General features: G+C 38.8%; 1 protein-coding gene across 7 annotated transcripts in view; it reads right to left on the bottom strand.

The window, feature by feature from the left end:
- Positions 1-5176: 5176 nt before the first annotated feature.
- HDX (highly divergent homeobox) overlaps positions 5177-14540 on the bottom strand; it is a 103050-nt gene continuing 93686 nt past the window's right edge. For all 7 annotated transcript variants that reach the window (XM_006026980.3, XM_006026978.3, XM_006026979.3 and 4 more), the window contains one exon: positions 5177-13736. In XM_006026980.3, the coding sequence (XP_006027042.1) occupies positions 13611-13736 (126 nt within the window). In that variant the 3' untranslated portion in view covers positions 5177-13610. The remainder of the gene's footprint in view (positions 13737-14540) is intronic.

Here is a 14540-nt window from a genome sequence, read left to right as displayed (position 1 = left end):
CCTCTCACTGGTGTGCACCTTCAGACAGGATCGGGGTGACTCCTGCCACCACCCGGGGCTTCCAGCACTACATGCAGGAGCCACATACCATCGGGCCAGACCAGGCTTTCATGTGCCTGGCCCAATGGTGTGTGGCTCCTGCATGCAGTGCTGGGAGCCCCTGGTGGGAGTCATCCCAGTCCTGTCTGAAGGTTTGCTCCAATGAGCCAGGCTGGTTCCATTTGCCATGTGCAGTCCCTGGGCTTCAGGCAGCGCCGCCCCGCCATGAGGTGGTGCCTGCAGCAGGCCATGAATGCCCCAACAGCTTGACTGACTACTGCTGCTGCCGTCATCGGGGCTGTGCGCTTCAGGAGGATGATGGGGAGGCAGGTGTGTGGCAGCCCCCCCCACTCCCCCAACCCAACACAGATGGGAACTGCACAGCCACCTGGGCTCTGGTATGGGCACTGCACCAGAGCTGCCTTAACACCCACAAACCTCACCACAAACCCCAGTCCCCCCATCCCTGTGTCTCTGCTTACTGGGGACAGAACCTGGGTTCGAGATGCTGCTGCCACCCTTGCCTCGCTTCAACTTCCCCCAGTATGCTAAGACAGCATGCTGGAGCAGCAGAGGCATGGGGCAGGCATAGACACGCTCTGGCCAGCTGCTAAAACATTTCCTTGGAGGTTGCCTCCAGGCATGTTCCGATTGCCACGCTCCAGTTGCCTCCGGGCATGTTCCAGTAGTGCACCCTGAGCTGCTTTTTTTCAGGGTGTTTTCTTTTGATACCAGGATTTCCTGGTATCAAATTTAGAGTCCATGCTGAAAATATGCAGCTCAAGGGAATTTTTTTCATTTGTGGTGTGCCTCCTGTGGCATCTCAAACTGCTTTGAGACACCACAACAGGCATGTGCTTGCTCATCTGGAGCACTGATTATACAAATGACACACATGTTTTCATAAGGCAATCAGGATTTGTAGTAGAGATCTTTTATTATACCAAGAAGATTTAAAAAAAAAATTTTTGCAAAAATCTTCTTGGTTTAATAAAAGATATCATTTCTTCTCCAAGTCCTGATTGCCTTTTTCTCTAGACCAATACAGCTACAACCTGGATACCTGACACATGTTTTTATACTCATTTAAAAGATATAAAAAGTTCTCCTCACCATGCAAGATCAACATTTAGATGTATTAAGGGCAGACTAGAGTGATTTTTATTCATTTTTTTCCCAAACAGAACTGAGCAGAGGAGATCTAATTAAAACTCTAGTGTACAAGATAATGAGGCCCAGCAGTGAGCCTGGAAATGAACCAGACAAGGGTTGTCCAACTTCCAAGCTGCTGGGGGCTGCATCCGCAAGGGCCAGACAGTGTGGGCTGCACCAGGGTGAGCCACGGGTCCCTGGGCAATGCACTGCGCAGACACTCCTGCCACTAGGGTTGCCAACCCTCCCGGATTGGCTGGGAGTTTACTGGAATCAGTATCAATCTTATGGTGACTATTGAAAGCAATCCAGGAGATTTTAATAGGATATTAATAGTATATTATATTACAGCATGTTGGAAAAAAAATCTCCTGGAATAGCTTCAGTCAGATTTGGCAACCCTACCTGCCACTGCATTGTGCTCCATGTGGATACCACCATTTTTGCACCATGTGCTTATATAAACCTCCTCTCTTGTGTGCATGCCCATTCAGACCCCTCCCACTGCTGCACCATGTTTCCTTATGACCCTGGACTCACCTAATCCCTGTGATACAAGCTGCAGTGCTCTGAAAGGGACAGGAAGCAGCAGCCGGAAGGAGTGGGGGCTTGGAGTGCCCAGTGGCTGCTACAGTCATAGCAACAGAGAGCAACAGATGAGCAGGAGCCTGGGGGCTGCAACTTAATCCCTCATGAGCCACCAGTTGGACAGCCCTGAACTAGACCAACTGCCTTTCAATTTCAGGCCTACTTAACAGGCATACATATTTCCCTTATTCAATACTGAGCCAGAGTGTGTCTGTTATATATTTATCCTAACAAAAGATGGATGTCTAAATAAAACAATCACACAGATCCTCCCCACAAAGAAGCTGTAGCAGGCTTATGGAAACTTAAATCCATATTAATCTTGAATATTTTTGTCAATTTAATAGCTACATTGGTAAAAAGTAACAGAACATTACATGAAAAATACGCATTGACAGAGCAACTTCCCCTCTTCTCCCACCAGCTTCATGAGCCATGCAGCTGGTTTATACTTCTTTGTTTCTTAAATACATACATTTCTCACAAGATGGATTCATTTGATATGTCTTTATTGTCAAAATCTGTCTAATTATATGAAAAGAACATGCATCTAAACATTAGCAAAATCTGTCATATCCATGAACACAAATCAGTTTTATCAAAACATCCCTTGTTTATTCACAGGAAGTCCACTGTACTCAGGATGCTTAGATAAACATGATTCTTCTCTCCATATATTGTAATTTAGAAATTACTCATTATGTAGAAAAAAATCATTTTACGAAATCACTTTTATTTATTTATTGAAATGGCAGCTTGCAGTAGATTGTTTAGTGTATGAATATAATGTCAATTAGACTCTATGGAAAATTCAGCAAATATACATGAAGTCATGAAGTTCTCTATCCAACTGTGGAATCTTCAGTTGAATCAATGTAACCTAATGTAAACAGAAGCACGTGAATTCACTTGAATCTCTTCACCACCAGCAGAGCTCTGTGCCTGAATCCTCCCAAGACTTCTGATCAAGGCCTCTTATTATGTAAACTTATTCTGTATTATTTGAATGTTGGGTCTCTATAGATAAGTGAGGAGCATGCTCCAATGCATTGGATTTCCATGCACGGAAACTGATATGCTCTGGCAGCCTTCTGTGTCACGTGTATCAGTGTCCCCACACTGAAAAAATGGCAGTGGGGCACTTTGAAATAAAACGCATTCAATGAGCTTTAGTTCAAAGTGCCCCACCCGCATTTTTTCAGCGGGGGATGCACGTGACACAGGGGTGCTTTTAATTAGCGCAGTTTGCGCTAATTAAAAGCAATTTAAAAGTGCTCCCACTTTCCGGAGCACGTGTAAAAATGCCTATTATTTTGTGCAACTGAAACACAGAACTTGTTGTGAATTAAGCATTGTAAAGCAATTGCAAATAAGTTCTAATCTAGAACCTTTTAGATTGAGCAGCCTAATGTTTATATAATACACAAAGGCCATGTCTACACAAGCGGTGGACTGCACAGTTATTACAGCATAGTCATTTAGTACTTGCATAACTAGGTACCAAATGACTTGGCAGTAAATGGTGTTACTGCGCAGTAGTGTCTCCACATGGTATTTTTCTGATGCTACTGGACAGTAGCAATGAGCTACTGCACAGTAGGATCATGTCACGGTTAGTGCCCCCCAATGCACAGTAGCTTGTTGCTCTTACACAGCAGTGTCTCATGTAAACATGGCAGGTTTGACATGGCCAGTTTTGATCCTTTGGTGCCATTGCGTTGGGAAGCTGTGATTACAAGATTGGGATTCGAGCCAGTAAAAGAAACAGAGCTTCAGCAATAAGGTACAGTTTTAATTTTTTTAACAGAAAGTAATTGAGAAAGTAATTTTGTGCTTTGGTGACCCTTACACATTTGGTGACTTACACATATGTAAAAATCTATCAACCTAAACATGACTAGAGAATAAAGGAAAGAATGAGGAAACCAGAGTTGTAAAGATTAACTGAAGTTCATTCAATCAGCAGGAGAATCAGCTCATTTTTCAGTCTTAGACTTTTGATGAAGAATTGGCCCAAACATTTTAATATGATCTCTGTTTCAGCTCAGCTCCACAGTAAGCTCTCAACTGCTCAGCTGGACCCAAAGTCATCTGAATGTGAATTCTGGGCCTTGAATAAACCCTTAATTCCTAACTATCTTTTGTTGCAATAACTTAATGTTAGTTAGGAACACTAGTTGGTATTTTGGCACTTGTTTTGTTGATAATGGTAAGACAAACTGCTAGCTTTCAAGTTTACAAATCATCAACCTACTCCCTTTGTAGCTGCAATACTGCAATTCACACAGGTGATACCATCCTCTCTATGAAACTTCAGTCAGCCCTGCTGTAAGAATCCAGATGACAATGATGAACCCAGCTTTGCATGTTGTACTGAAAGGCAACTTCTTTTTATAACATCTGCAAAACATTCAGGTCATGTACCACGTGGTTATTGCCATACCAGTGATGAGCAAACTGAACAGTCAGATAATCCTATCACATGACCTCTGCATAAGACTTTTTTCATAGCCCCAGGCCCTGCAGGTCTTGTGAATATAATACTTGAATCGTTTTTAAAAGGGGAAGTATTGGGCCATAAAAATGTAGTATCAACATGGTCATAGTGTTGGTGTTTACAGACTAATAATAAGAAATACAGAAACTGAAGACTTTTATACAAGAACATGAATTAGTTGACCTTTATTTCATTTCTCCAGACTCCCAAACCTGATAGAAAAATATCCTTGAGCCTAGTAGACAAATTTACCAAAGGTAACTAGCCCTTTACTCTGACCGACTGGGCCAAGATAGATACATTGTAGTAACCACGGATTTCTCAAAGGTTTACCAAACTGGAAATGATAAATGAATGAAAAAAGTGTTACTTCTTGAACTACCAAAGTGTGTATATTGAGGCAGATTCAATTGCTTTAAAGGACAAAAGAGATGGATGGGGAGGGGGAGAGAACCTTAATGCAAACATATAGGTGAAATAATTTAAAATAAATTTTAAGCAAAAAAGGTTAATTTAACTATAAAATAACCTTTAAAATGCTCACAGTTTACTTAAATGTAAGCCAAAGCAAGTTCAGTTAAATATATGATGATAAGTTAAAATATCTATGGCACACATTTTCACAAAAAAAGTTAAGGCAGAGACCAACATTTTATATAAAAATAGTTGGGCAGATTTCTAAAGAAGGAAATAGTAACCATTTTTCTTGATGAGCTTTGTTAATACAAGATTATAAATACCTTTATATACACAGACACTAGATCAATAGAATGGATGGAATATTTCAGTGGGCATCCATCAAGTATGTAAGCCAAGATGATATGTCCTGGACCATAGTGGAGGTACTCAAATTTAGGATTTATAATAATCTTCTTGCTACACATACTGATACATATAATAAAAATGAAATATAAATATTAATTTTCACAGAGAAATCCAGTTTTACACTCCATTTACAAAACTTGGGAAACTTGCCCAAAAGGACATCATTATAGTCAGTTGAAAAGAATGAGCTACCTTATATATGTTGTAAGCAAATTAACATAACATAAAAAACTTATGGAATAATATTTAAACTTTCAGGTAAGTTGCTTCTTTTCAAACTAACATATTTAGTGTAACTAAATTAGAAACTGTCTTGGCTATAAATTGGTTAAGATCCTCATCATTTAGTGAAGTTGGTCTGTTAATGTGCTGAGATTACTTAAGCATAGCATTACACTGGGCTTTTCAGTGTAGTTTGAATCCTAACTCTACCAGCCTTACACTGAAGTAAAGATAAACTATAATCAATACTTACAGGGATGTATTCAATTTAATCTAAAAGTAGATCTTGAATATAAGTAAGAACAATAGTTACGTAATTTACTACTACTAAAAGAATCTACTTTAGAAGAACTGCATCTGGCTTTTCCTGGAGTGAAAATGCCTTTTGTTAGTGCTAATTACATTTAATGTGTGCGCACATACTATATATACATATATATATATACACACATACACACACACACGTGCACTTTGTAGTTATATATAAATATATGTAAAATAAGTTTAACAATTACATATGTAATTTCTATTACAGAGCACAGTTACTCTGAAGAGACACTTCAAGAGAATTGCTATAATTTCCTTTTGTTTTATACATTTTGAACACTTTTCCTTATAAAGATGAGATTTTCACTCAGAATTGCTTTGCATTCAGTTTACGTCCATGCTCTGCTGCATGGAAACCAAAACATTTTGTTAAATTTTTGGTTCAACTGACATCAAAAGGAAGTTTTTATTTGCACTCCACTTTTCCTGCACACCTACAGCATTTAAAAAACTTAAAAAAATTAAATGGAATGAAAGTTCTGTAGGAAAAAAAATCCCTATTTAATGCGTGGGACCAGAAAATTCCAGGGGCATTTTTCTTTTTGATGTGAAACTTTTCTATGAGATTTGGCTTGCACTCAGCCGAATTCTGGGTCTATTAAAACCAATGGGAACTTTGCCACTGATTATTATGAGAAAGATTTGATGCTTGACTGAATACAAACAAACAAAAAAAAAAATACTTCTACAACGTGCATTTTTTCCCCTGCATGGAAAAGTGTAGATGGAAACAAAAACTAACTGAAAAATGCATCTATGAAAACAGTTTCACATAATGCAGCAAAGGATCTGATTTTCAATCATTTTCATTACATTGTTGGGATTCACTATTTAGCTGTTCTCCATTATAGAAATTAATTTGCATTCTGGACAACATCAGTTTAGTCCTTTGGCACCAGAATAATTTTCTCCAACAGTAATATTCATTGTCTTTAATAGCTGTACCAGAAATATCACAGCTGCCTATTTATTACCAGATCATCATTTGTGAGCCCAGAAGTTGGTAATATTTCTGCAGTCCCTAACATACCCATGACAGGTTCTTTTTTTCCTCCACATCATCTTGTTATTCTTGGCTTCTTTGTCAAAAACACGTGTAGTTTGTAAAAGAACATATAGTAAAGAGAAACCAATCCCCACAAAACCACCTAAACTAAAAAAAAATGCCACACACACATATAACTAAAGATATCCGTAAAACGGAAAAGAATGCACCTGCTAGAAATTATTTATTGCCTATATAAAGTTATAAAAAAATCCTAAAAAAGATCGCATAATTTAACGTGGCTTTGAAGGTGGTGTTACATTTCAGAGGTAGTATGTGTAAAATGTAATACAGAATTGTAAAGGAATTATTTGCTTAACTCAGTAATAGAGTAAAATGTTTACTTTTACCACAGGACTGACCAGAAAACATTTCCCTTGAGAGAACGTTCTTAAGAGTCTCCTTTCTTGTTAGAGGTTTGCTTTTTTGTTAAATCACACATTTCTGTCTTTTGCATCCTTGAGCAAAATGCTAGCCATATGTTTACAGAGAAAAAAGCTCTTTGATTTAAGTAACTCTGTGGATTCTTCTATGGAAACAGTGTAGTATAGTGCCGTCTGCCAAAGACGGTTCCAGTTTTCTGGTCCCATGTAGCTTTTTGCTTACTGCTTATTCTTATGATGCAAACTTTGCCAAGTGTGGTAAAATATTAAATGGTTAGACAAGCCTGACAATACAAAAAGATGGTTCTGATGCCTCCGATTAAGTGGCCAGAGTTAACTGGAGTCAGAACATGAATGACATATGATAACCAAGTAACTCATACACTCTCTCTGTTTTTCGAGAGACAGACAGAGACTTGTCTTAAAGTTGAAAGAATATTTGAAAGACACCAGGCCCTCTGCGGGTAAGGCAGCCTGGTATATAACTGGTTGATGCTGAAGGGTCTGGGCAGTAGGACTAGAGGTAGTAAAGTAACTTTTTGGTTGCAATGTTACCAGTTTTTCTTACTTTTTTAATGGTTTCAGATGCTTTAAATATTTCCTTTCTTCACACCATGAAAATCCTGAGAATAAGAATCCACTAAAGTATGAACAGAGAAGACAGCACTTCAAGACTAATTTTAAGGTAACTAATATGGTAGCAAAAGTGCAGTCCAATTTGCAGCAGTCTAAGCTCTGTTACAAAAGTTTTCACCAAACTGATACTATACAATAGGATTGTGATTATATCACTTCATTATTAGATATCCCTGCTATTTTTTCATTTGGCAAAGGAATTGAGTAGATTCCCAATTTAAAGAGATAAGAGAATTTAACAAGATAAGTTAAAAATGCAGCATGCTCACTTACACCCTCTGCTCCTTCCGTTTTTTCTGTGAAGCTGTGAAGCCTGTGGCTTGCTTGTTATTTTTGGAGTTTTGGGGGTTTTTTTAAGCAAAACCTCTTTCAAGTAGAGTGCTGCCCTGCAAGTGACAATTTAAGAAAATGGACGCTTTCTTAATAGACCTCCTTTCCACGGGCATTTAGAACTATATTTGCTTAAAATGTAGTGACTAGAAATATTTAAGTTTTGTTAGCACTGCTTCAGGTGCACCTTTCCTCATGTATTAACACATTTGCAAGCAAATGAGCTATCACGGCTCCTCATAGGGAGGTAGCACCAGATTTCTGGTTTAAAGTGCATGTGTGTTGCTCTGAATTAGCATTTTCCACTTCAGGCTTTCTTCAGAAGGATACAGATCTTTGTAATTCAGATCACAATAGATTTCTTAGGAATAAAAAATGTCAGTGAAGTCATCCCTCACTGATAAAGCAAACTGGAGCCTTAGCAGGAAGATGATGGAAGGTTCTTCAACTCGTTGCACTTTTGTAGCTGTTATTGAAGTTCATGATCTAAAGGAGTGAAATAGCTGCTTTTTTATGTTTCCTTTGTGCTACCACAGCAACACCTACTATTGTTTCCCTTATTTGTCATGAAACTAGCATCCTTCTTGCAATTTACATGCAGTGGAAGATGAACTAACATGCTCTATTTTTCCACCAATGAACAGAGGAAATAATTGTAAACCAAAATCCTAAAAGTGGTCAGGATCACCAGAGCCATCAGCAGCATTTTATCAGCTGAAGAAAACATAGAATTCCTTCAGAAATGAGTATGTGCAGGTATCTGCTTCTGGGTCTGAAAAGTGCTTCAGCTAGCTCTCAAGATAAATTTGGTGGGAAGAATGGACAGAAAATATAAGGCTAAAGAAACAGGTTTTGCCCTTTCATCCACAGACCAAACTCCCAGTAAGTTGGGTTAATTGAACTTATACCAATTCAAGTTGGGACTGAATTTGGCCAGAATCATCTAGAGATGACAGCATTGTTTTTGCTAGTAGTGTACTGATTACAGACCCACACAAATGCCTTCAAACCTCCCTCATGAACATTTCATATTAATAGTGTGTGCACCTTCCTAACTGAACACTGGGTCCAATCAGATCTCAATGAGGTGGGTTGTGGGAGGGAACAAATGAAGAACTATGATAGAGTTATATGGAAATGTTGTTACATCACTTTCTTGATTGGAGCCTGTGAGCCTGATTACCTGGATTTCAGAAGAGACTATCAAAACATGAAGGCATGAGCCACATATCTGGTGAAAGTATGCATCTGAGGTGTAGCCTTCTGAAGTGAACATTCATACTTTTAAAGGATTATTATTCCTAATTGTTGTTACCATACTGTGCCTTTAAAAAAAAAAAAAAAAAGTGTCTGCTGCTTTTCAGCCACGGTACAGGATGAAAACATTTTTAAAACTACTAGCACTGGGAATATCTCAGGACGTATGGATTAAGATCATTTTAAGGAAAAGCGCTATAATAGCTGTACAGAACTACCCCTAAAAGTAGCTCATTAAATAGGAGCATATTTTATACTCAATATTTCTTCTCAGTTATCCTCCTGTTGCCAATTGTTTCTGGATGTGAAAACATGGCTGCTTTGCAATAAATACTTTTTTTACCCTGTGTTGCAGAAAACTAAGCATATATCGCTCAAAGGGATAAACCAGGCACAGACTCCAGGCCTAATATTCTAGGTGCTAGCAATAGATGTTGCATTTATTCCTGGACAAGTTGTGCCTGTGTTTATCCTGGAACAGAAATATTCATTGATTGATGTGTAGTAAACACATCACCTTTTTTATTAGAGTTTAGTAAGCTGCTGAATACTCTGCTGCATTTCTGCCATGGATTCAATGATACAATCCTGGGATAACCATTTAGACTTATTTTATGATGTCCCAGGATACAGTTAGAATTTCTTACCCCGTGGACCTTTTCAGGATTTATTCTGGGGCAAAAGACATGGGCACCTGAGGCTAAAAACAGACATCAGTGCTCTCTTGGAGCAAAGCCCTTTATTCTGGGATCCTAAAAGTCCACTTTAAGTAGCTATGACATATCACATTTTCTGGGACAACTGCAGCTAATTTGAGTCGTCGTTCAAACTGCATTTGTCCTATGCCTGTTTTGGTGCAGAGTCAAAACCCTATGTAGGATCAGTCCCAGGATAAGCTGTTTTTACCCTAAAGGATTGCACTTTTTTCCAGGATACGTGGTTTATCCCAGAATAAATGCAGTATCTGTAGCTTATGAATCAGCATTCCAGCTCACTGATCAAAAGATTCCCAAATAAATGTTTCAGCTAGGTGTAGTTCGTCCAAAATGAAACTGACTGAATTAGTTTGACAACGTCAGGGCAAAAAATCAAGAGAGAAAAATGAAGGGCAGTGATAAAATTCTGTTGTAAAAAGTGAAATTGCCACAGGCCCAGGGCCCATGAAATTAAAAATTAGAATTAAAAAACTGCTGTTTGTTGTCAGACCAAGCAAAGGAAAAGTAGGTTGGAAGTAGGGGTACAATGAGAGAACTAGGGTCATACTACCATTACTTTAAATTTTTACAATAAAGCTCACTAAAAGCATGAAGCTTAACTGTCTCATGTATCTTCCCTTTGGGGAAAGTACTGTCAACAGGCACTGTTAACTCAATGCAGAATATGCATAATCAATCACGTCGGTTATCTCAAGGTATACAGTATGGTAAATGAAATCTACGATGTATTTAAGCGTAGTACCATAATTCTTGTTTACAGTCCTGTACTGAAGTGAAAAAAAGTGCAAATCATTTTCAGGAAGGACATCAAAATCTGGCTGTCAGCAAAAGCCTGGATTTCTAGCTAAGCTATACAATAGGTGAAGAACCTACAATGGATCCTTTGGTATCAGTGGGTGCCTTTTTAATATTTCAGTGTTTTTTTACCCTAACTTCTTTACATTGACACTTATTCAGATGTGGAGCCAGCAGCTTGCTTTTTGCTGTGTTTTTCTGTGAGTTGGGTAGTAGTGGTTTTCCTGAACTAGGGAATGTATGTATTGAGCTGTGGCATAGTGTGTATCACTAGTAGTTTTTATACTAGTCCTGGATTATTATTATTTTTTTATTAACAGTATCACTAACTGTGCTTGGCACCCGACAGCACTGCTAAGGCTTTCTCCATGCCTTGCAGCACAAACACAGGAGTAGAGAGAAACCAAAAGAACAAGGCTTGTAATAGATGATAATGGTGAAGAAAGGATTAAGCCATAAAGATGTAGAACAGAACAGGTATTCAGAGTAAAATTTGAGTTAAATACATTTAAGCAATAGCAAGTTAATTGAAAAAGAAATAAGGGTTTTTCTCAACACTTACAATAATTTAGAAGTATTTAGAAAATACCAGGTTGTTCAATCCTGACACACTGTACAGTAAGCAATACCAGTAATGTAAGCAGAATTACTCAGAGGAAGGTGCAATTCAGTATAGGAGCAGAAGCACCTGGCTCTCAACTTGGTGAGACCTAGGGTTTCAATGAGGCCTGTGTGGAAACATTCAGATTAGATATTACAAAGTTTGAGCTATATGCCACAGTATTATGTAGTATACTGAATTTATCTGAGTGCATCAACATACATTTATTTTATTAAATGAGATATGAGATTCGATTTCAAATGGCTGCCAAGAAAGGATAAGATAGCTTCAGCCACTGTCAGCAATTAGGTATACACTTTGCAAACTGCAACTAAAATAATACTTTGTTAACACCTGGTGTCTGGTGAGAAAACAACACAGCAATTTGTCAAATTGGGGTAATTAGTAAGGGCACTGTCACATGGGACACTTAGGCATATGTTTTATTTAGCTCCTAGTAAGCATCACTGTACTGTATGAAAAGTTAGAATGTGTTCTGAGTAGTCACACAGTAATGTTTATTATGATCTCAGCCTTCTCTGGACAGGGCTGAGGCTGGCAGGGATTCCTTCCCCCTGTCCCAACATTGGCCCTGGCACCAGGTGCTGCAGCTCACATGTCCACCTGTGAGTGCATAAAAACTCTGTACCCAGAGCCTGCACCTTCCCCAACATATGTCCAGCACTGTCCAGCCCAGGAGTTCCTACCCCTGGCATGCCAGGGTGAGCTGCATTTCTGCTGCTGGTGGCAAGTGGAAGGAGACACAGGGAGCAAAGCCTTTTGCAGCTGGATCTGTGGGGAGAACTGGTCAGGCAGTCTGGGGAGACTGCTGGCAGTCTGAACTGGCTCCAGTGTGGTGCTGCTGGGGCTGGGACTGACAATCAGCTGACTGCCATCCCAGCATCACACAGTAGTTTTGGACTTGCTCCAGTGCAGTGCTGGGGGCAAAAATCAGCAGATTGTTAGTCCCAGACCTGGCACTGCACCAGAATTTTGAACTTTTATTATCTCTGATAATCTCTGAGCAGTCTAATAATAGCAGAACACACTACTTAATACAATCTGGAGATATTCTTCCCACAAAATATTTTAAATTTTTGTTACAATACATCTCACGTAGCATGTGTTTTACTGCTTGAACACGTGAAAACTCATATTTTAAGTGCAGTTAGCACATCCTAAGTGTAATGTGCAACATGGCCCTAAATGAATTACACTGTGGGAATTTGTAAGGTAGAACAACTCAGGGGATGGGCTGACAACTGTCTTTGGCTGATGGCACTGCTACAACACAATGAAGCAGCATGGAAAATCTACCCAACTGATGTTTAAACCTTGAACACAGCCATTGCTATTCAGGCTTTCTAAAATCCAGTGCAATAAAAGCATTACTATGACCATACAACTCTAGCTATTGGTGTAAAATATCATCTAATCCCATCACTACAGTGAGAATATTAGAAACAATTCTTTTTCCAGTAATCAAGAATTTTCAGAGAGGGTCTAAGATTTTACAACATTTAAGACTGCTTCTGTACATCAATAATTTATTAAAGCTAATTCAAATGTTTCAGTTAGTTTTCCAAATGGTTTCCAGGCATTTTGGTGAGATAATGGGCGACTCAAGAATTTGTAGTTACATACAAAAAAGCATTTTTAAAATTTAATCTCTGATTTAATTCAAATTTTCACAGGAGTCCAAGAACAGTTCATTACAAGCCCATTATTCTATCTGAATTCCCAATTTTTAGTCCACCTACCTGAGTAAGAAGGGAGTAAGGGGAAAGGCAATGGTTACAACAAACAGGACTGGTGAATCTTATGTGACAAGCAGATTGAAATATTACCTGGCTGTATAACACTGGACAGTTGTTTTCCATTCTTGGATCCCTGCTCAGAAAATGTTTTGCTACAAAGTAAGAGTTATTTTGGAAATTAGACATTACCTTAATCAAGGCAGAGGTGCTAAAAACTAAACCTTTTGTCATATAGCTTTCTGGCTCACCAAACACAAAGTTCCATATTTCTTGTCTCTGCGAAACTGCAGCCACATTATCCCATTCCCCCTTCAGCAAGGTCTGCCTACTTCTCTCAGGTTTTTCTGATTGAAGGATATCAGGTAACAAACGCAGTTATCTTCAAATGCACACCTGTTAGGCAGCCTAAACGTGTTGTATGTATTTTTTTCCTCCAAAGATCACAAACTGTCTGAGGCATTTTTCTCTGATAAAGATGACAAGCTGAATGAGGTATCATCAGGCTCTGGAGATGCATGATTGAAATCCATCTCTTCTAATTCAGGAGGTAAATCTGACAGCAGTGCCTATAATAAAAAAAGATGCTTTTTAGAAAAAAAAATATTGGAATTTGGTCACATTTTCCACATTTCATACTAACTCTGCAAATACTTACATACCAAAAAAAGATTGCTTTTTCTGCATTTTTTCAGTCAGTGGTAAAATTTCCTATATAAAAGGCAGAGCAGAATGCGGTCTAAAAATGAAGCATCTGCTACCATAGCCAAAAGGTCATTTCCCACCAGATAAGTTTGTTTCTTGTTATTATAGAGGAATACTGTGAAACCTTACGTATGAATGATGGCAAATTACCATATTTTAAATAACAACCATTGCATCTCAATATGAGTACATAGGAGGCTATCCAAAGATGAATTCCAAAGCATAAAAAGGAAGATTTTTTTTCCTTTTAGGGAACAGAAATAATGCCCACAATACTAGCATATGATTTCTTTCTGTTCCTGCAATAACTGTTCATCATGGCAGTAAATTTTTCTTTCTTGTTCCTTCATTAGTAGCTGTTTTCCTGACTGTATGGCATACATTTCCTTTTTCAGAGTTTCTTGGTACTATAGCTGAATCCATGAACTTCTAATAGTGGAAGCTTTCCACTGCTAGAAATGTTTCTGAGTGAGGGAGCAGTATAGGTGTTCAGTTTGCAACTGCCCCCTCCCCTCTTCCCAAGACCTGGCGGTCTCGGCTCGGGGAAAGTGTGGGGAACAGTCAGTGGCTGCTCCCGTGCTCCCATTGCAAGAGGGACTGGAGTAGCAGTGCAAAGTCCTCTGCCCGCTCCTCAGACTGGGAACCCTGGGGCATTTTTACACGTGTTC

The sequence above is a fragment of the Alligator sinensis genome, unplaced genomic scaffold (genome assembly GCF_000455745.1).
Source record: "Alligator sinensis unplaced genomic scaffold, ASM45574v1 scaffold666_1, whole genome shotgun sequence".
Lineage (NCBI taxonomy): Eukaryota > Metazoa > Chordata > Crocodylia > Alligatoridae > Alligator > Alligator sinensis.
The sequence above is the reverse complement of the archived record's forward strand: the minus strand, read 5'-3'. Positions and strand labels throughout refer to the sequence as shown.